Source organism: Thunnus thynnus, chromosome 16 (genome assembly GCF_963924715.1).
Source record: "Thunnus thynnus chromosome 16, fThuThy2.1, whole genome shotgun sequence".
Classification (NCBI taxonomy): domain Eukaryota; kingdom Metazoa; phylum Chordata; class Actinopteri; order Scombriformes; family Scombridae; genus Thunnus; species Thunnus thynnus.
Window position 1 is genome coordinate 97,459 of NC_089532.1, and position 23,465 is coordinate 120,923.

Sequence of the window (23,465 nt, forward strand, 5' to 3'; positions counted from 1 at the left end):
CACACATACACCACACCACACACACGCACTGAGCCGCTGATCGATCACCGTCAGTCTGTTTGATCAGCTTCAGTCCAGCTGGTTCTGGTTGGTTCTGGTTCCGGGTTGGTTGTTCCGGAACTTTTGTGACTCGGTGTGAAGCTTGAATCCCGGGTTAACAGTTAGCTTAGCTTCGGTTAGCTGCAGGTCACGGGTCATTCCCGGAACAGAGTCTGCTGTCCGGAACACACAGTTAGCTTCCGTTAGCTTAGCTCCGCGACTGCTAGCAGGTAGTTAGCAGTTAGCAGTTAGCCTCGGCATGCCGGCGATGCTGGACAGAAACCCGGAGGTCCCGGGGAAACGGAGGGGCAGAGCTCCAGCGGGCGGCGGCGGCGGCGGCGGCACCGGCCCTGGACCAGCAGCTCACCCCGGCGGGAAGAGCCTGTCCGGTAATGGAACCAGCACAAACAGCTGCTGGGAAGAAGGAAGTTCAGGCTCAAGCAGCGACGAGGAACATGGTGGGTAGCCTCGGACACTGAAGTACTACTGTGTACCGTGTACACTCCGAGTACTCTGAGTACTGGTACTAAGTACTGTTTTGTGTGTGTGTGTGCACGTGTGCAGGTGGAGGTGGGATGCGGGTCGGACCGCAGTATCAAGCCGTGGTTCCGGACTTTGACCCGGGTAAGAAACTACACACGAAGTGGTAGCCTCGAGCAACCCAAGCTAACTTCACGATAGTGAAACAGACTGTCCCAGACTGTTCCCAGACCCGGTCCCAGACCCCAGTAAGGCTGTAGGTTAATAACAGTAGAACGGACTCTGGTTCTGTGACTGTAGGTTAATAACAGTAGAACGGATTCTGGTTCTAAGACTGTAGGTTAATAACAGTAGAACGGACTCTGGTTCTGTGACTGTAGGTTAATAACAGTAGAACGAACTCTGGTTCTAAGACTGTAGGTTAATAACAGTAGAACGGATTCTGGTTCTCTGACTGTAGGTTAATAACAGTAGAACGGACTCTGGTTCTAAGACTGTAGGTTAATAACAGTAGAACGGACTCTGGTTCTGTGACTGTAGGTTAATAACAGTAGAACAGACTCTGGTTCTGTGACTGTAGGTTAACAACAGTAGAACGGACTCTGGTTCTGTGACTGTAGGTTAACAACAGTAGAACGGACTCTGGTTCTGTGACTGTAGGTTAATAACAGTAGAACAGACTCTGGTTCTGTGACTGTAGGTTAATAACAGTAGAACGAACTCTGGTTCTAAGACTGTAGGTTAATAACAGTAGAACGGATTCTGGTTCTCTGACTGTAGGTTAATAACAGTAGAACGGACTCTGGTTCTAAGACTGTAGGTTAATAACAGTAGAACGAACTCTGGTTTTGTGACTGTAGGTTAATAACAGTAGAACGGACTCTGGTTCTAAGACTGTAGGTTAATAACAGTAGAACGGATTCTGGTTCTAAGACTGTAGGTTAATAACAGTAGAACGGATTCTGGTTCTGTGACTGTAGGTTAATAACAGTAGAACGGACTCTGGTTCTGTGACTGTAGGTTAATAACAGTAGAACAGACTCTGGTTCTGTGACTGTAGGTTAACAACAGTAGAACGGACTCTGGTTCTGTGACTGTAGGTTAATAACAGTAGAACAGACTCTGGTTCTGTGACTGTAGGTTAATAACAGTAGAACGGATTCTGGTTCTAAGACTGTAGGTTAATAACAGTAGAACAGACTCTGGTTCTGTGACTGTAGGTTAATAACAGTAGAACGGATTCTGGTTCTAAGACTGTAGGTTAATAACAGTAGAACGGATTCTGGTTCTGTGACTGTAGGTTAATAACAGTAGAACGAACTCTGGTTCTAAGACTGTAGGTTAATAACAGTAGAACGGATTCTGGTTCTGTGACTGTAGGTTAATAACAGTAGAACTGATTCTGGTTCTAAGACTGTAGGTTAATAACAGTAGAACGAACTCTGGTTCTGTGACTGTAGGTTAATAACAGTAGAACGGATTCTTGTTCTGAGACTGTAGGTTAATAACAGTAGAACGGACTCTGGTTCTGTGACTGTAGGTTAATAACAGTAGAACGGATTCTGGTTCTGTGACTGTAGGTTAATAACAGTAGAACGGACTCTGGTTCTGTGACTGTAGGTTAATAACAGTAGAACGGATTCTGGTTCTGTGACTGTAGGTTAATAACAGTAGAACGGACTCTGGTTCTGTGACTGTAGGTTAATAACAGTAGAACGGACTCTGGTTCTAAGACTGTAGGTTAATAACAGTAGAACGGATTCTGGTTCTAAGACTGTAGGTTAATAACAGTAGAACGAACTCTGGTTCTGTGACTGTAGGTTAATAACAGTAGAACGGACTCTGGTTCTGTGACTGTAGGTTAATAACAGTAGAACGGACTCTGGTTCTAAGACTGTAGGTTAATAACAGTAGAACGGACTCTGGTTCTAAGACTGTAGGTTAATAACAGTAGAACGGACTCTGGTTCTAAGACTGTAGGTTAACAACAGTAGAACGGATTCTGGTTCTGTGACTGTAGGTTAATAACAGTAGAACGGACTCTGGTTCTGTGACTGTAGGTTAATAACAGTAGAACGGACTCTGGTTCTAAGACTGTAGGTTAATAACAGTAGAACGGATTCTGGTTCTAAGACTGTAGGTTAATAACAGTAGAACGGACTCTGGTTCTAAGACTGTAGGTTAATAACAGTAGAACGGATTCTGGTTCTAAGACTGTAGGTTAATAACAGTAGAACGGACTCTGGTTCTAAGACTGTAGGTTAATAACAGTAGAACGGACTCTGGTTCTAAGACTGTAGGTTAATAACAGTAGAACGGATTCTGGTTCTAAGACTGTAGGTTAATAACAGTAGAACGGACTCTGGTTCTAAGACTGTAGGTTAACAACAGTAGAACGGACTCTGGTTCTAAGACTGTAGGTTAATAACAGTAGAACGGATTCTGGTTCTAAGACTGTAGGTTAATAACAGTAGAACGGACTCTGGTTCTGTGACTGTAGGTTAATAACAGTAGAACGGATTCTGGTTCTAAGACTGTAGGTTAATAACAGTAGAACGGACTCTGGTTCTGTGACTGTAGGTTAATAACAGTAGAACGGACTCTGGTTCTAAGACTGTAGGTTAACAACAGTAGAACGGACTCTGGTTCTGTGACTGTAGGTTAATAACAGTAGAACGGACTCTGGTTCTGTGACTGTAGGTTAATAACAGCAGAACGGACTCTGGTTCTAAGACTGTAGGTTAATAACAGTAGAACGGACTCTGGTTCTGTGACTGTAGGTTAATAACAGTAGAACGGATTCTGGTTCTGTGACTGTAGGTTAATAACAGTAGAACGGATTCTGGTTCTGTGACTGTAGGTTAATAACAGTAGAACGAACTCTGGTTCTAAGACTGTAGGTTAATAACAGTAGAACGGATTCTGGTTCTGTGACTGTAGGTTAATAACAGTAGAACGGACTCTGGTTCTAAGACTGTAGGTTAATAACAGTAGAACGAACTCTGGTTCTGTGACTGTAGGTTAATAACAGTAGAACGGATTCTGGTTCTAAGACTGTAGGTTAATAACAGTAGAACGGACTCTGGTTCTGTGACTGTAGGTTAATAACAGTAGAACGGATTCTGGTTCTGTGACTGTAGGTTAATAACAGTAGAACGGACTCTGGTTCTGTGACTGTAGGTTAATAACAGTAGAACGGATTCTGGTTCTGTGACTGTAGGTTAATAACAGTAGAACGGACTCTGGTTCTGTGACTGTAGGTTAATAACAGTAGAACGGACTCTGGTTCTAAGACTGTAGGTTAATAACAGTAGAACGGATTCTGGTTCTAAGACTGTAGGTTAATAACAGTAGAACGAACTCTGGTTCTGTGACTGTAGGTTAATAACAGTAGAACGGACTCTGGTTCTGTGACTGTAGGTTAATAACAGTAGAACGGACTCTGGTTCTAAGACTGTAGGTTAATAACAGTAGAACGGACTCTGGTTCTGTGACTGTAGGTTAATAACAGTAGAACGGACTCTGGTTCTAAGACTGTAGGTTAACAACAGTAGAACGGACTCTGGTTCTAAGACTGTAGGTTAATAACAGTAGAACGGATTCTGGTTCTAAGACTGTAGGTTAATAACAGTAGAACGGACTCTGGTTCTGTGACTGTAGGTTAATAACAGTAGAACGGACTCTGGTTCTAAGACTGTAGGTTAATAACAGTAGAACGGATTCTGGTTCTAAGACTGTAGGTTAATAACAGTAGAACGGACTCTGGTTCTAAGACTGTAGGTTAATAACAGTAGAACGGATTCTGGTTCTAAGACTGTAGGTTAATAACAGTAGAACGGACTCTGGTTCTAAGACTGTAGGTTAATAACAGTAGAACGGACTCTGGTTCTAAGACTGTAGGTTAATAACAGTAGAACGGATTCTGGTTCTAAGACTGTAGGTTAATAACAGTAGAACGGACTCTGGTTCTAAGACTGTAGGTTAACAACAGTAGAACGGACTCTGGTTCTAAGACTGTAGGTTAATAACAGTAGAACGGATTCTGGTTCTAAGACTGTAGGTTAATAACAGTAGAACGGACTCTGGTTCTGTGACTGTAGGTTAATAACAGTAGAACGGATTCTGGTTCTAAGACTGTAGGTTAATAACAGTAGAACGGACTCTGGTTCTGTGACTGTAGGTTAATAACAGTAGAACGGACTCTGGTTCTAAGACTGTAGGTTAACAACAGTAGAACGGACTCTGGTTCTGTGACTGTAGGTTAATAACAGTAGAACGGACTCTGGTTCTGTGACTGTAGGTTAATAACAGTAGAACGGACTCTGGTTCTAAGACTGTAGGTTAACAACAGTAGAACGGACTCTGGTTCTGTGACTGTAGGTTAATAACAGTAGAACGGACTCTGGTTCTGTGACTGTAGGTTAATAACAGTAGAACGGACTCTGGTTCTAAGACTGTAGGTTAATAACAGTAGAACGGACTCTGGTTCTAAGACTGTAGGTTAATAACAGTAGAACGGATTCTGGTTCTAAGACTGTAGGTTAATAACAGTAGAACGGACTCTGGTTCTAAGACTGTAGGTTAATAACAGTAGAACGGACTCTGGTTCTGTGACTGTAGGTTAATAACAGCAGAACGGACTCTGGTTCTAAGACTGTAGGTTAATAACAGTAGAACGGATTCTGGTTCTGTGACTGTAGGTTAATAACAGTAGAACGGACTCTGGTTCTAAGACTGTAGGTTAACAACAGTAGAACGGACTCTGGTTCTAAGACTGTAGGTTAATAACAGTAGAACGGACTCTGGTTCTGTGACTGTAGGTTAATAACAGTAGAACGGACTCTGGTTCTAAGACTGTAGGTTAACAACAGTAGAACGGACTCTGGTTCTGTGACTGTAGGTTAATAACAGTAGAACGGACTCTGGTTCTGTGACTGTAGGTTAATAACAGTAGAACGGACTCTGGTTCTGTGACTGTAGGTTAATAACAGCAGAACGGACTCTGGTTCTAAGACTGTAGGTTAATAACAGTAGAACGGACTCTGGTTCTGTGACTGTAGGTTAATAACAGTAGAACGGATTCTGGTTCTGTGACTGTAGGTTAATAACAGTAGAACGGATTCTGGTTCTGTGACTGTAGGTTAATAACAGTAGAACGGATTCTGGTTCTAAGACTGTAGGTTAATAACAGTAGAACGGACTCTGGTTCTGTGACTGTAGGTTAATAACAGTAGAACGGACTCTGGTTCTAAGACTGTAGGTTAATAACAGTAGAACGGATTCTGGTTCTAAGACTGTAGGTTAATAACAGTAGAACGGACTCTGGTTCTAAGACTGTAGGTTAATAACAGTAGAACGGATTCTGGTTCTAAGACTGTAGGTTAATAACAGTAGAACGGACTCTGGTTCTAAGACTGTAGGTTAATAACAGTAGAACGGACTCTGGTTCTAAGACTGTAGGTTAATAACAGTAGAACGGATTCTGGTTCTAAGACTGTAGGTTAATAACAGTAGAACGGACTCTGGTTCTAAGACTGTAGGTTAACAACAGTAGAACGGACTCTGGTTCTAAGACTGTAGGTTAATAACAGTAGAACGGATTCTGGTTCTAAGACTGTAGGTTAATAACAGTAGAACGGACTCTGGTTCTGTGACTGTAGGTTAATAACAGTAGAACGGATTCTGGTTCTAAGACTGTAGGTTAATAACAGTAGAACGGACTCTGGTTCTGTGACTGTAGGTTAATAACAGTAGAACGGACTCTGGTTCTAAGACTGTAGGTTAACAACAGTAGAACGGACTCTGGTTCTGTGACTGTAGGTTAATAACAGTAGAACGGACTCTGGTTCTGTGACTGTAGGTTAATAACAGTAGAACGGACTCTGGTTCTAAGACTGTAGGTTAACAACAGTAGAACGGACTCTGGTTCTGTGACTGTAGGTTAATAACAGTAGAACGGACTCTGGTTCTAAGACTGTAGGTTAATAACAGTAGAACGGACTCTGGTTCTAAGACTGTAGGTTAATAACAGTAGAACGGATTCTGGTTCTAAGACTGTAGGTTAATAACAGTAGAACGGACTCTGGTTCTAAGACTGTAGGTTAATAACAGTAGAACGGACTCTGGTTCTGTGACTGTAGGTTAATAACAGCAGAACGGACTCTGGTTCTAAGACTGTAGGTTAATAACAGTAGAACGGATTCTGGTTCTGTGACTGTAGGTTAATAACAGTAGAACGGACTCTGGTTCTAAGACTGTAGGTTAACAACAGTAGAACGGACTCTGGTTCTAAGACTGTAGGTTAATAACAGTAGAACGGACTCTGGTTCTGTGACTGTAGGTTAATAACAGTAGAACGGACTCTGGTTCTAAGACTGTAGGTTAACAACAGTAGAACGGACTCTGGTTCTGTGACTGTAGGTTAATAACAGTAGAACGGACTCTGGTTCTGTGACTGTAGGTTAATAACAGTAGAACGGACTCTGGTTCTGTGACTGTAGGTTAATAACAGCAGAACGGACTCTGGTTCTAAGACTGTAGGTTAATAACAGTAGAACGGACTCTGGTTCTGTGACTGTAGGTTAATAACAGTAGAACGGATTCTGGTTCTGTGACTGTAGGTTAATAACAGTAGAACGGATTCTGGTTCTGTGACTGTAGGTTAATAACAGTAGAACGGATTCTGGTTCTGTGACTGTAGGTTAATAACAGTAGAACGGACTCTGGTTCTAAGACTGTAGGTTAATAACAGTAGAACGAACTCTGGTTCTGTGACTGTAGGTTAATAACAGTAGAACGGATTCTGGTTCTAAGACTGTAGGTTAATAACAGTAGAACGGACTCTGGTTCTGTGACTGTAGGTTAATAACAGTAGAACGGATTCTGGTTCTGTGACTGTAGGTTAATAACAGTAGAACGGACTCTGGTTCTGTGACTGTAGGTTAATAACAGTAGAACGGATTCTGGTTCTGTGACTGTAGGTTAATTACAGTAGAACGGACTCTGGTTCTGTGACTGTAGGTTAATAACAGTAGAACGGACTCTGGTTCTAAGACTGTAGGTTAATAACAGTAGAACGGATTCTGGTTCTAAGACTGTAGGTTAATAACAGTAGAACGAACTCTGGTTCTGTGACTGTAGGTTAATAACAGTAGAACGGACTCTGGTTCTGTGACTGTAGGTTAATAACAGTAGAACGAACTCTGGTTCTGTGACTGTAGGTTAATAACAGTAGAACGGACTCTGGTTCTGTGACTGTAGGTTAATAACAGTAGAACGAACTCTGGTTCTGTGACTGTAGGTTAATAACAGTAGAACGGACTCTGGTTCTAAGACTGTAGGTTAATAACAGCAGAACGGACTCTGGTTCTAAGACTGTAGGTTAATAACAGTAGAACGGACTCTGGTTCTGTGACTGTAGGTTAATAACAGTTGAACGGACTCTGGTTCTAAGACTGTAGGTTAATAACAGTGGAACGGACTCTGGTTCTGTGACTGTAGGTTAATAACAGTAGAACGGATTCTGGTTCTAAGACTGTAGGTTAATAACAGTAGAACGGATTCTGGTTCTAAGACTGTAGGTTAATAACAGTAGAACGGATTCTGGTTCTGTGACTGTAGGTTAATAACAGTAGAACGGATTCTGGTTCTAAGACTGTAGGTTAATAACAGTAGAACGGACTCTGGTTCTGTGACTGTAGGTTAATAACAGTAGAACGGATTCTGGTTCTGTGACTGTAGGTTAATAACAGTAGAACGGACTCTGGTTCTGTGACTGTAGGTTAATAACAGTAGAACGAACTCTGGTTCTGTGACTGTAGGTTAATAACAGTAGAACGGACTCTGGTTCTGTGACTGTAGGTTAATAACAGTAGAACGGATTCTGGTTCTAAGACTGTAGGTTAATAACAGTAGAACGGACTCTGGTTCTGGGACTGTAGGTTAATAACAGTAGAACGGATTCTGGTTCTGTGACTGTAGGTTAATAACAGTAGAACGGACTCTGGTTCTAAGACTGTAGGTTAATAACAGTAGAACGGACTCTGGTTCTAAGACTGTAGGTTAATAACAGTAGAACGGATTCTGGTTCTGTGACTGTAGGTTAATAACAGTAGAACGGACTCTGGTTCTGTGACTGTAGGTTAATAACAGTAGAACGGATTCTGGTTCTAAGACTGTAGGTTAATAACAGTAGAACGGATTCTGGTTCTGTGACTGTAGGTTAATAACAGTAGAACAGACTCTGGTTCTGTGACTGTAGGTTAATAACAGTAGAACGGATTCTGGTTCTGTGACTGTAGGTTAATAACAGTAGAACGGACTCTGGTTCTAAGACTGTAGGTTAATAACAGTAGAACGGACTCTGGTTCTGTGACTGTAGGTTAATAACAGTAGAACGGACTCTGGTTCTAAGACTGTAGGTTAATAACAGTAGAACGGATTCTGGTTCTAAGACTGTAGGTTAATAACAGTAGAACGAACTCTGGTTCTGTGACTGTAGGTTAACAACAGTAGAACGGACTCTGGTTCTAAGACTGTAGGTTAATAACAGTAGAACGGATTCTGGTTCTGTGACTGTAGGTTAATAACAGTAGAACGGACTCTGGTTCTAAGACTGTAGGTTAATAACAGTAGAACGGACTCTGGTTCTAAGACTGTAGGTTAATAACAGTAGAACGGATTCTGGTTCTGTGACTGTAGGTTAATAACAGTAGAACGGACTCTGGTTCTAAGACTGTAGGTTAATAACAGTAGAACGGACTCTGGTTCTAAGACTGTAGGTTAATAACAGTAGAACGGATTCTGGTTCTGTGACTGTAGGTTAATAACAGTAGAACGGACTCTGGTTCTGTGACTGTAGGTTAATAACAGTAGAACGGATTCTGGTTCTAAGACTGTAGGTTAATAACAGTAGAACGGACTCTGGTTCTAAGACTGTAGGTTAATAACAGTAGAACGGACTCTGGTTCTAAGACTGTAGGTTAATAACAGTAGAACGGACTCTGGTTCTGTGACTGTAGGTTAATAACAGTAGAACGGACTCTGGTTCTGTGACTGTAGGTTAATAACAGTAGAACGGACTCTGGTTCTGTGACTGTAGGTTAATAACAGTAGAAAGGACTCTGGTTCTAAGACTGTAGGTTAATAACAGTAGAACGGACTCTGGTTCTAAGACTGTAGGTTAATAACAGCAGAACGGACTCTGGTTCTAAGACTGTAGGTTAATAACAGTAGAACGGACTCTGGTTCTAAGACTGTAGGTTAATAACAGTAGAACGGACTCTGGTTCTAAGACTGTAGGTTAATAACAGTAGAACGGACTCTGGTTCTGTGACTGTAGGTTAATAACAGTAGAACGGACTCTGGTTCTAAGACTGTAGGTTAACAACAGTAGAACGGACTCTGGTTCTGTGACTGTAGGTTAATAACAGTAGAACGGACTCTGGTTCTAAGACTGTAGGTTAATAACAGTAGAACGGACTCTGGTTCTAAGACTGTAGGTTAATAACAGTAGAACGGACTCTGGTTCTAAGACTGTAGGTTAATAACAGTAGAACGGACTCTGGTTCTGTGACTGTAGGTTAATAACAGTAGAACGGACTCTGGTTCTAAGACTGTAGGTTAATAACAGTAGAACGGACTCTGGTTCTGTGACTGTAGGTTAATAACAGTAGAACGGACTCTGGTTCTAAGACTGTAGGTTAATAACAGTAGAACGGACTCTGGTTCTGTGACTGTAGGTTAATAACAGTAGAACCGATTCTGGTTCTAAGACTGTAGGTTAATAACAGTAGAACGAACTCTGGTTTTGTGACTGTAGGTTAATAACAGTAGAACGGACTCTGGTTCTAAGACTGTAGGTTAATAACAGTAGAACGGACTCTGGTTCTAAGACTGTAGGTTAATAACAGTAGAACGGATTCTGGTTCTAAGACTGTAGGTTAATAACAGTAGAACGGATTCTGGTTCTGTGACTGTAGGTTAATAACAGTAGAACGGATTCTGGTTCTAAGACTGTAGGTTAATAACAGTAGAACGGATTCTGGTTCTAAGACTGTAGGTTAATAACAGTAGAACGGATTCTGGTTCTGTGACTGTAGGTTAATAACAGTAGAACGGATTCTGGTTCTGTGACTGTAGGTTAATAACAGTAGAACGGACTCTGGTTCTAAGACTGTAGGTTAATAACAGTAGAACGAACTCTGGTTCTAAGACTGTAGGTTAATAACAGCAGAACGGACTCTGGTTCTAAGACTGTAGGTTAATAACAGTAGAACGGATTCTGGTTCTGTGACTGTAGGTTAATAACAGTAGAACGGACTCTGGTTCTAAGACTGTAGGTTAATAACAGTAGAACGGATTCTGGTTCTGTGACTGTAGGTTAATAACAGTAGAACGGACTCTGGTTCTAAGACTGTAGGTTAATAACAGTAGAACGGATTCTGGTTCTGTGACTGTAGGTTAATAACAGTAGAACGGATTCTGGTTCTAAGACTGTAGGTTAATAACAGTAGAACGGATTCTGGTTCTGTGACTGTAGGTTAATAACAGTAGAACGGATTCTGGTTCTAAGACTGTAGGTTAATAACAGTAGAACGGATTCTGGTTCTGTGACTGTAGGTTAATAACAGTAGAACGGACTCTGGTTCTGTGACTGTAGGTTAATAACAGTAGAACGGACTCTGGTTCTAAGACTGTAGGTTAATAACAGTAGAGCGGATTCTGGTTCTAAGACTGTAGGTTAATAACAGTAGAACGGACTCTGGTTCTAAGACTGTAGGTTAATAACAGTAGAGCGGATTCTGGTTCTAAGACTGTAGGTTAATAACAGTGTGCTACAATTACACAGTTACTGTGTGTTTCTGTGTACAAATGTGTTACTGTGTTTAAATGTGCTACTGTGTGTTATCAGACGTGGCCCAGGCAGCTCAGCTCCGAGAGAACCTCGGCATGTTGGTGTGGATCCCCAGCAGCTGTCTGAACCAGACTCAGTGTAAGAAAATTAATATACTGATATCAACCTTATAACGTTATATCAACTTCATATCAACATGAAGAGGAGGTTTGTTTCAATGTCATGAATAGTGTAAATACCTGATAAATTTAACATCTCATAACAGTTTAATAACAGTAGTAGTTTTTAACAGTTTTAGGTGTTTTTTCTATTCCAGTGGACGAGTACATCGCCATCGCCAAAGAGAAACATGGTTACAACATGGAGCAGGTCAGTCAGACCGCTGTCAGTGATAATGTTAACGACTGTCAGTGATAATGTTACTGACAGTGTAATGGTTCTTCAGGCTCTCGGCATGCTTTTCTGGCACAAACACAACATTGAGAAATCTCTGGCTGACCTGCCAAACTTCACTCCCTTCCCTGACGAGTGGACGGTGGAGGACAGAGTCCTGTTCGAACAGGCCTTCAGCTTCCACGGAAAGAGCTTCCACCGCATCCAGCAGATGGTCTGTTCCCAGTCTCACCAGTGTTTCCACCTTTTTTGAAACCAGTACAGAGTTTATGTACTGCCGTTTAATCCAGAAGACTCACATGATCATTAATCCTGTCTGTGTTTGTAGTTACCTGATAAATCAATGGCCAGTCTGGTTCGGTTTTATTACTCCTGGAAGAAAAGTCGCAGTAAAACCAGTCTGATGGACCGACAGACCCGCAAACACAAAAGAGAGAGAGATGACAGGTGAGCTTCAACCTCCACAGGTATCACCACATCACAGGTAACACCGCATCACAGGTAACACCACACCACAGGTAACACCACACCACAGGTATCACCACATCACAGGTAACACCACACCACAGGTATCACCACATCACAGGTAACACCACACCACAGGTAACACCGCATCACAGGTAACACCACACCACAGGTAACACCACACCACAGGTATCACCACACCACAGGTATCACCACATCACAGGTAACACCACTCCACAGGTAACACCGCATCACAGGTAACACCACACCACAGGTAACACCACACCACAGGTATCACCACACCACAGGTAACACCACACCACAGGTATCACCACATCACAGGTAACACCACACCACAGGTATCACCACACCACAGGTTTCACCACACCACCGGTAACACCACACCACAGGTATCACCACACCACAGGTATCGCCACATCACAGGTATCACCACATCACAGTTAACACAACACCACAGGTATCACCACATCACAGGTATCACCACATCACAGGTATCACCACATCACAGGTAACACCACATCACAGTTAACACAACACCACAGGTATCACCACACCACAGGTAACACCACATCACAGGTATCACCACATCACAGGTAACACCACATCACAGGTATCACCACACCACAGGTAACACCACACCACAGGTAACACCACACCACAGGTATCACCACACCACAGGTATCACCACATCACAGGTAACACCACATCACAGGTATCACCACATCACAGTTAACACAACACCAAAGGTATCACCACACCACAGGTATCACCACATCACAGGTATCACCACATCACAGTTAACACAACACCACAGGTATCACCACACCACAGGTATCACCACACCACAGGTAACACCACATCACAGGTATCACCACACCACAGGTAACACAACACCACAGGTATCACCACATCACAGTTAACACAACACCACAGGTATCACCACACCACAGGTATCACCACATCACAGGTATCACCACACCACCGGTAAAACCACACCACAGGTAACACCACATCACAGGTATCACCACATCACAGTTAACACAACACCACAGGTATCACCACACCACAGGTATCACCACATCACAGGTATCACCACACCACCGGTAAAACCACACCACAGGTAACACGACATCACAGGTATCACCACATCACAGTTAACACAACACCACCGGTAAAACCACACCACCGGTAAAACCACACCACAGGTATCACCACATCACAGGTATCACCACATCACAGTTAACACAACACCACAGGTATCACCACACCACCGGTAATTAACTATGGCTTTAAAATATAAATATAAATAAATATAGTTTCTTCTAACCTTTTTCTTTGTCAACTTTTATGTATAAGGCATATTCAATTATTTTAATTTATTGAAGTGTCACAGTTAAGGAAGGCTGTGTTAAGTTGAGTTAAATTCTTTTTTTGTGTTGTTTTTACATAAGTTTACATTTTGGCCACCAAAAATGTACTTTTGCCACCAAATTTAGGGACTTGGCCCGTAGATTCAATGCTTCAAATATTAGCATCTATCCCTGCAATAGGTGTATGTAATATAAACTGTATAATTTAAACTGTGTTGCAGTGATGATGAGGTGGAGGACAGTAATGGAAATCCTCCCAGTGACTCTGAGTTCAACCCAACTAAAGACGACAAGAAGGAGGTAAACTACTGTTTACTGACTATCTACAGTTTGTTTACTGTTTACTGACTGTTTACTGACTGTTCACTGTTTATTGACTGTTTAGTATTTACTGATTGTTTACTGACTGGTGTTTCAGGTTAGCTCTGGATCAGAGAGGTCAGAGGTCAAACCAGCTATTGGACTGAAGGTAAGAACCGTGGATACAGCGTTGGAGGTGGAGCTCTATTCACTCTTGTGAAAGTTGCTCAGTGGCCCATGAAGCCAAAAGAGCAACTTCCTGCTGTAAAGAAATCGCCCGGATGCATGCATACTGAGCATGCTCAGTAGAAACTTCCGCTGGCTGAGCTGGCTACCTTTAGTTTAGCCCTTTGATAACTTGAGTGGGGATAAAAAGATTTAATCATAGGGCTCCTCTAGAATTTCCAAGTTATTGAACTGAATGGATCAAATTCTGAGTCATTTCTCAGGTTGTGGTGTTCAAAAAATGTATCTACCGATTTACAGCTGTTCTTTTTTTGTGCTGGAAAAATGCCTTTTTGGCCCCTGTCAAACCCATAAGTTGTAATTACACAGTTTTGCCACAATGTCAAACTGGCTTCACAGCCCGATGCTCTTCCTGGGAGCTTGGTAAGAACACCTGTACCTTTCTGTCTCTCAGTCAGGAGGGAAGGCGTCTCAGCGGGTGAAGAAACGTCCTCCAAGAGGAATGTTCCTGAATCAGCAGGACGTTGTCTCGCTGTCCTCCAGTTCTGCTCAGGGACTCATCCGCCAGCTGGACGTTCAGCTGGTCTCCATCAAGAGACAGGTCTGTCTACCTGTCTGTCTGTAATGGTGTGTGTGTATTTGTCCCGAAACCATCACGGTACAGACATTATGGTTCGGTGCATGCAGTCGTATGAAGAATATGCTTTGTGACCCAAACAGTTATTGTCAAATAGTTTGATAATCCACTTACTTAAACGTGCAGAACAATAATTGTAAAGTTTAAGTTCCACCTTGACTGTTTTGGTAGTGCACGACTTAGATGTAGCATGCTCATGGATGTAAGCTAGCTAGCTTAGCCAAGGTAGCCTGGTTAACTTGGTTACCCTGTAGTGTCGCTGCCGTCAGAATGACTAAGGAGGGGACACATAGCACTGAAAGAGTGCAACATTACTATTAAAATATGCTCCGTTCTCCATAGTGAAACAATATCACATCTCCCTCCCCTCTCTGTGGAGTTTCACTCCACCTTTGAGTGAAGCTGTTCAGGACAACAATAAAAACATTTGATTTTTAATGTGGTTGGACAACATTGTAAGATCCAGTTCTGACATAAAAATGTAGTTAAAGTATTGCAGTAAAAGTAGTGGTTTGGTCCCTCTGACTGATATATTATTATATATGACATCATTAGATTATTAATAGTGAAGCATCAGTGTTAGAGCAGCATGTTACTGTTGTAGCTGCTGGAGGTGGAGCTAGTTTACACTACTTAAGATACAGTTAGACCATAAATCAGCATAAAACAGCTGTCAGCAGGTGTCCTGACTCCTTACATGATATAGTTTTGTATCAAATTGTTGCAGAAATAGGTACCAGAGCAAAAAACTAAACTAAAAAGGGAGTCAGAGGTCCAAGCAGCAAAGTGTTCTTTAATGCCGGCAAAAAAGGGGAGCAAGTAGCACTTTTACAAAGAACCAAATCGCTCCAAAGGTTTTTTCTTTGGGACATTGTTTTTATGTCCTTGGGTCGGCTTAGGTCACATCTTATCATCCACCCTCCCTAATTTTTGACCAATTATTATGTATCTTTTATCTCCTTCACTCGTTGTTGGTCAAAACTCTTCAAAACAGGTTTTGAGGTGTTTGAGGATATGTACTGGCATATTCAATTCTACCTGATTATATCCAATTTTTATATAAGTATTGGGAATCATTTTACACCATTATTGCCAAGTTGTCTTCTGGCCTTTTATTTTTTGTAAGTTATTCTAGTCATTTTACACCCTTATTTCTTGATCTCCTCCAGAGAGTATGTTTGAAAGGTGAAGACTTTAGCAGACCCAAGCAAAGTGACATGTAATACAAACACACTCAAATTTCTCCAGTGTATGATTATGATTCTTCTACCGTGCCTCTATACGTACAGTGTGATTAAATATGGTTCATGAGATTATAACTACACCAATACAAATTGTATCACACTAGCCCTTATTGCTTATAAACTTATAAAATCAATCTGCATAGCTTAATATTGTCTTTAAGCACACCAATGACTTTTAATAAAAATACACCACAATAGAAAGGTTGTTTTTCTTTTCCACTGCAGCACAACTAAACTGTTACATTATCAATTAATCAATCAGTTTTGTTTATATAGTGGCAAACCACAACAGAAGTTATCTCAGGACACTTTTCACATAGAGCAGGTCTAGACCGAAATCTTTAATTTACAGAGACCCAACATTCCTCCATCAGCAGCAGCAGGAAAAACCCCCCTTTAACGGGAAGAAACCTCCAGCAGAACCGGACTCTAGGTGGCGCCGTCTGCCTCGACAGGTTGGGTTGAGAGAGAAAGCAGGAGGGAGAGACACAGAGAAGCAGAATAACAACAATAATAACAATAACAACGATAATAACAATAGAAATATAACTAATAATAATAATAATAATAATGATAGCAGGTGTTTTGCAACCACTACCCACCTAAGCTGGCAATCCATAACCAGGCAGTCCACGACCATGATCCACAGGAACCTGCGGGACAAAAAAGCACAAAAACTGCGGGGAAGAAGCCAAGGTAGTAATGTACAGATGGAGAGGAGGAGGAGGAGAGAGGAGCTCAGTGCATCATGGGAAGTCCCCCAGCAGTCTAGGCCTATAGCAGCATAACTAAGGGCTGATCCAAGGCGAGCCTGGTCGGCCCTAACTATAAGCTTTATCAAAAAGGAAAGTTTTAAGCCTACTCTTAAACATAGAGAGGCCGTCTGCACCCCGGACCCAATCTGGAAGATGGTTCCACAGAAGAGGAGCCTGATAGCTGAAGGCTCTGCCTCCCATTCTACTTTTAAACACTGTAGGAACCACCAGTAAGCTGCATACTGGGAGCACAGTGTTCTAGTGGGATAATACGGTATTATGAGCTCTTCAAGATATGATGGTGTTTGACTATTAAGGGCTTTGTAAGTTAGGAGTGTTTAGTCAGAACACGTGCAGCTGCATTCTGGACCAGCTGGAGAGTCTTTAGAGACTTGTTAGAGCAGCCTGATAATAAGGAATTGCAATAATCCAGCCTAGAAGTAACAAATGCGTGAACTAGTTTTTCTGCATCTTTTAGGGACAGGATGTGCCTGATTTTTGTGATATTACGTAAGTGAAAAAAGGCAGTCCTTGAGATTTGATTTATGTGGGAGTTAAAGGACATATCCTGATCAAAGATAACTCCCAGATTCCTTACGGTGGTGCTGGAGGCCAGGGTAATGCCATCCAGAGTAGCTTTATCATTAGATAATGTGTTTCTAAGGTGTTTAGGGCCAAACACAATATCTTCAGTTTTATCTGAATTTAGTAGCAGAAAATTGCAGGTCATCCAGGTCTTTATGTCGTTAAGGCATGTTTGGAGTTTGTTTAACTGATTAGGTTCATCTGGCTTCACTGATAAATATAATTGGGTGTCATCTGCATAACACTGAACATTTATGGAGTGTTTCCTAATAATATTACCTAAAGGAAGCATATATAAGGTGAATAGAACTGGTCCAAGTACAGAACCTTGTGGAACTCCGTGTCTAACTTTTGCCTTCATGGAGGATTCATCATTAACATGTACAAACTGAAATCGGTCTGATAAATAGGACTTAAACCAGCTTAATGCAGTTCCTTTAATGCCAATTAAATGTTCCAGTCTCTGCAAAAGGATTTGATGGTCAATTGTGTCGAATGCAGCACTAAGATCTAACAGGACAAGTATAGAGACAAATCCTTTGTCTGATGCAGTTAGGAGGTCATTAGTGACTTTCACCAGTGCTGTTTCTGTGCTATGATGCCTCTAAATCCTGACTGCAAATCCTCAAATAAACTATTGTTATGTAGAAAGTCACATAACTGATTAGAGACTGCTTTCTCAAGGATCTTAGAGAGAAATGGAAGGTTAGATATAGGTCTATAATTGGCTAAAACACCTGAATCAAGAGTAGGCTTCTTAAGAAGAGGTTTAATTACAGCTACTTTAAAGGACTGTGGTACATAGCCTGTTACTAAAGACAGATTGATCATATCTAGTAAAGAAGTGCTCACTAAGGGTAAGGCTTCCTTAAGCAGCCTAGTTGGGATGGGGTCTAAGAGACAGGTTGATGGTTTAGCTGAACAAATCATTGAAGTTAGTTCAGACAAGTCTACTGGAGAAAAACAGTCCAAATATATGTCAGGATTTACTGCTGTTACTAAGGTTCCTGTGTTTGGGGAGAGAACGGTGCCTGTTGAGGGCAGGAGGTGGTTAATTTTGTCTCTAATAGTTAGAATTTTATCATTAAAGAAGCTCATAAAGTCGTTACTACTGAGAGCTATAGGAATACATGGATCAATAGAGTTATGACTCTTTGTCAGCCAAAGTGCTGAAAAGGAACCTAGGGCAGTTTTTATTTTCTTCTATTAATGCTGAGTAATAGGCGGCTCTGGCATTACAGAGGGCCTTCCTATATGTTTTAACACTATCATTATCAACGTCCACATGAATATTAAAGTCACCTACTATAATTACTTCATCTGCACTAAGGACTAAGTTTGATAAAAACTCTGAGAGTTCAGAGTACGGACCAGGAGGACAGTTCACTATAACACATAGAACTGGCTGTAAAGTTTTCCAGGTTGGCTGAGAGACTAAGAACAAGACTTTTGAATGAGTTATAATTAAGTTTAGGTCTAGGGTTGATAATTACGCTTGAGTTGAAAATGGCTGCAACTCCTCTATTTTGTTGTACTATTGCAGAGGTGGTGTTATTTTTTATTAGATTTTTAGATTTTAGGGTGACTCCAATTCTATTTATTTTAGATTTAATTGATTTAAGTGGTCGGGGGACAGACACAGTCTCTATGTGGTTTTGGGGACTGACGCGGTCTCTATGTGGTTTTGGGGACTGACACAGTCTCTATGTGGTTTTGGGGACAGACACAGTCTCTATGTGGTTTTGGGGACTGACGCGGTCTCTATGTGGTTTTGGGGACTGACGTGGTCTCTATGTTGTTTTGGGGACTGGCGCGGTCTCTATGTGGTTTTGGGGACAGACACAGTCTCTATGTGGTTTTGGGGACTGACGCGGTCTCTATGTGGTTTTGGGCACAGACACAGTCTCTATGTGGTTTTGGGCACAGACACAGTCTCTATGTGGTTTTGGGGACTGACGCGGTCTCTATGTGGTTTTGGGCACAGACACAGTCTCTATGTGGTTTTGGGGACTGACGCGGTCTCTATGTGGTTTTGGGTAGGTAACTGCTCTAATGGAGGTGCAGAGAAGCGTGTAGGACTGCAGCTCTGCTTCCTGGTCTCAACCCTGAGTTGTTACCGCTGACATGAATAACAATCGTACCATATTTACGTTTATCCTGAGCCAGCAGTTTTAGATTTGATTCTATGTCGCCCGCTCTGGTCCCAGGAATACATTTAACTATAGCTGCCAGTAATCAGACTTGGTTTCTCAGCAGGTGTGTTGCTGAGTGGGGAGAACCAGTTAGAAATGTGAACTGGTTGGTGGTGAAGTGTGGGTTTCCTTCAGACAGTCACCCAGCCACCCTGGCTTCCCGGCTGCTCGGGAACTACCGGGGGAGTAGGAGCTACGCTTATCACAAAAGGAGGCAGAGGAATAGCTAAACATATGACACACTGAGCAAGAGAGAGCAGGAGAACGAGAGGGAGAGAGAGAAGCCATCACTAACTGCTAAGTTAGCTGTTAAGCTAACTGCTGAGCTACAGTAACTAACAACTGTGGGATTGGTGAGAAAGTCCCTAAAAGGAGAGAGCTAAGAGTGCTTGAGCAGAACTAGCGTTAGTTTAAATGTAATTATCCATAGTAATGAAGAATATAGTAAATTTTACTGGGTTGAGAGCAGCTAAAACGCTATCAGTAAACACAGCCGGCAACAAGTAATGAGACAACTGCAGCATGTCAGCAGCACATCAGCATCCAGGGCGTGCTGACTCTAGTTTTCTAATCTGGGAGTGTAAAGTCATTAATACCAAACCGTGAACTTTGTGTACCATTACACACCCACTGTCAGCTGGTCTCCATCAAGAGACAGGTCTGTCTACCTGTGTCTGCTCACCTGTCTGTCTCTCTGTTTCAGATTCAGACCATCAAACAGTCGAACAGCACTCTGAAGGAGAAGCTCAGCTCAGGAGTTGAGGAGTTCAGGCAACCAGAGGTAACCATGGCAACACAGCAACACACTCCAACTGGTTGTCTGTTGATGTTGCTGGTTGTAGTTGCTAATCTTCGTGTTGTCATGTTGCTGTTTTGTTTATTTCAGGTGAATCAGAAGTTTAACAGTCGTTGGACCACCGAGGAGCAACTGCTGGCTGTACAAGGTAATCGCCGACTGTCCCCCTGAAACCACCTGTAACCACCTGATTGTCTCCCTGTAACTAGGGTTGGGAATCGAGAACTGGTTCCACATTAGAACTGGTTCCATAATTCTAATTCCAAAGGAATCATCGAGAAATTTTCATTTCAATTCTGCTTTTTGGTTCCTAAACGCGCTACATATATTCTGTCTGCCAGGATCTGTCTCCGTTATCCATCAACGCAACAGCATGTCGATTTTTTTTACATACGAGCATGCATGGCTAACATCACAACAGTACTGGGTGAAAGATCGACTGCGGTAAACGCTCTTAAGTGTGGAACATCAAATCTGACCAAACATTTAAGGCAGCATGGCGTCGGTCTCCTAGCCTGAGTGTGTCATCAGCCAGCGTTAGCACCTAGCCAGCACCTCCACTAGAGCCAGGGATACCAAGCTGTGACACACCATATATGTTTATAAGTTACTGTTTTCCTGTTGTCATTAAGCTGTCACTTTTCTTTTTCAACTTTTTCTTCTTGCTCAGCAACGTAAAAGAACTCATCAGCTGCATTCAGACTGAAAACATTGCTGCATGTGTAAAACAATACAAGGGTGAGACAATGAAATATGATCCAGCAGTCCGGTTGGAGTAACAGATTATTGCGTTTAAAGGTTGAGCAGAAAACACTGCACAGTAGTATTCACAGACTGGATTTTACAGCTCTGGAAAGTTATGCTGCAACCCCGTTCACTGGTGTGCATGTGACATGTCTGTGTGCAGGTCCAAGAATTGGTCTTTACACTGACAAGACACTGAGGACTTAAAAAGACTTTGAATTTACTTCTTTTAATGAAACAATAAAAGTCAAAGTAAAGACTTTAAAGAATAAAGATAATTTTGTTATCTAAACATTTGACCTCTTTTTTTTACCATATTGGAATCTGGGAATCAATTAGCAGAAGCGGAAATCGGAATCAGAATTGATAAAATTCAAACAATACCCAACCCTACCTGTAACCACCTGACTGTCTACCCTTACCCAGGTGACAGACCTGGATTAATTAAACCTTAAATAACTTGATTAAAACCCTTCAGTCCGTGACCACTCCTAACCTTTTCCCTCTTGTCCAATGACGTGCAGCCATCAGAAAGTATGGACGGGACTTCCAGGCGATCTCCGATGTGATTGGTAACAAGTCTGTGGTGCAGGTAAAGAACTTCCTGGTGAACTACAGACGCAGGTTTAACCTGGACGAGGTTCTGTTGGAGTGGGAGGCGGAGCACGGTGTGGAGGGCGGAGCCACCGGGGACGATGACAAGATGGAGGTCGGTCCTGCTGAGGAGGAGGAGGAGACTGTTGTCAGGGAGACGAAGGAGGCTGTCGTCAGAGAGACGAAGGAGGTGAGGAAGGAGTTCTCATGTTACTATAATACAATACTACTGTGTTCTACTGAGTTCTACTGAGTTCTACTTGTTCTCTCTCTGCAGGAGTCGTCCTCTCCGGCGGACTTGGACTCCCAGAAGCCTTTGCCCTCCTGAGGATCTCTGACTCCGCCCCTCTGTTTTTTATGATGTCATCATTTTTTAAAATTTTACTTCCTGGTTATCAATTAGAATGTTGGACTTTTATTGATCAATCAATTGATCAGGTATGTGTGATCTGATGAACTGTCATCACTGTTCTGGACCAATCAGGAAATAGAAATGACCTGTCAATCAAAGTGGGTGGGGCCTGTTTTATTGATATTTTATGTTTTTAAAGGTATAATATGCAGGATTTGTCAGTTGGTGTTTGTAAACACACAGCATTCAAAGTTGGCCCCTCCTCCCCCCCGAGTGAGCGAGAGGGGAGAGAGGGAAAGAGAGAGAAGGAGGGAGTGAGGGGGAGAGCGAGGAAGGGGGAAAGAGGGAGGGTTTGAAAGCACAAATAAACACGGCCACACCTCTGCACAGCCCTGCAGGAAGCATGCAGAGCTTCATCTTGTCCGCTGTGGTCTCTCTGCTCTGCGTGTGTGTAGCTCAGCCGCCCTCGGTCAGCAGACACACAGACCTGCTGCTCTTCATACATCCCCGACACAGAGAAAGAGAGCAAAGCGGAGCAGAGGAGAGACACAGAAAAAGCTATGTAACCTGGTCGCTACGCTACGAGTCCCGACCTCACACCCTGTGCTGTTATCGGCTGGGGGTGACACACCCACTGCCCAAAGGTTGAAGCCAAGAAACGCCCCAAACACAACAATGTAATAAGAAAATACAGGCAGAGGGCAGAGTCTCTGCAGATACATACAGACACACTTCTAGTGGGTCATAAGTGATGACTGAGAGGGATCACTGTTGTATGAGTCTGTACATTGTTTTTTAGGAAAATCCTGCGCAGTATACCTTTAAACAGTTTTTGTTGATTTAATCTTTTTTTCTTGTATGTGTGTGTGGCTGTATGGCGGGGTAGGGGGGTTGGGGGTCATCTTGGATGATGTCACTCAGTTAGGGGGTGTGTCCTAACCTGATGATGTCATCCAGTTTAGGTGAGAAGTGAAAATAAACCAAAGTTCATCAATAAATGAGTGTTTCTTCACATTCTTTTCTCTGAAACATTAAACATAATATATATATATATATATATATATATATATATATATATTTATATATATATATATATTTATATATATATATATATTTATATATATATATATATAATATTTTTCTCTGTCGACATCAACATGTTTTATACTGACAGGAAGTAACATCACACTGACTGTGACATCACTATGGACACATCCTGAGGTTTCATCTCTTTATTTCCTGTCAGCTGTTTAATAAAAACTTCAAGAAGAAAGTTTAAAGATTTAATTATTTATTTTTGTTTCTTAACAGCACCTCCTCCATTTCCTTTGTACATTGCATTGTGGGAGAAGAACAGATTGTTTGATTAAACTTTATTTAATCTTTAAAACTAAACCTGCTGTTACCTATCCAGTCTCTCAGCCCTGAACTGTAGTTGGGTGGCCACTGGCGTGACA

At 42.1% G+C, this 23,465-nt stretch overlaps 1 protein-coding gene across 1 annotated transcript; it reads left to right on the forward strand.

Moving 5' to 3' along the window:
- rcor1 (REST corepressor 1) lies at positions 1 to 22,798 on the forward strand. The gene is made up of 13 exons (XM_067613660.1): positions 1 to 497; positions 604 to 663; positions 11,432 to 11,512; positions 11,691 to 11,743; positions 11,820 to 11,981; positions 12,096 to 12,214; positions 13,845 to 13,923; positions 14,042 to 14,092; positions 14,564 to 14,710; positions 20,226 to 20,303; positions 20,409 to 20,466; positions 21,587 to 21,846; positions 21,934 to 22,798. The coding sequence occupies exons 1-13, from the start codon at positions 299 to 301 to the stop codon at positions 21,982 to 21,984; spliced, it is 1,398 nt and encodes a 465-aa protein (XP_067469761.1). The 5' UTR covers positions 1 to 298; the 3' UTR covers positions 21,985 to 22,798.
- Positions 22,799 to 23,465: the final 667 nt, after the last annotated feature.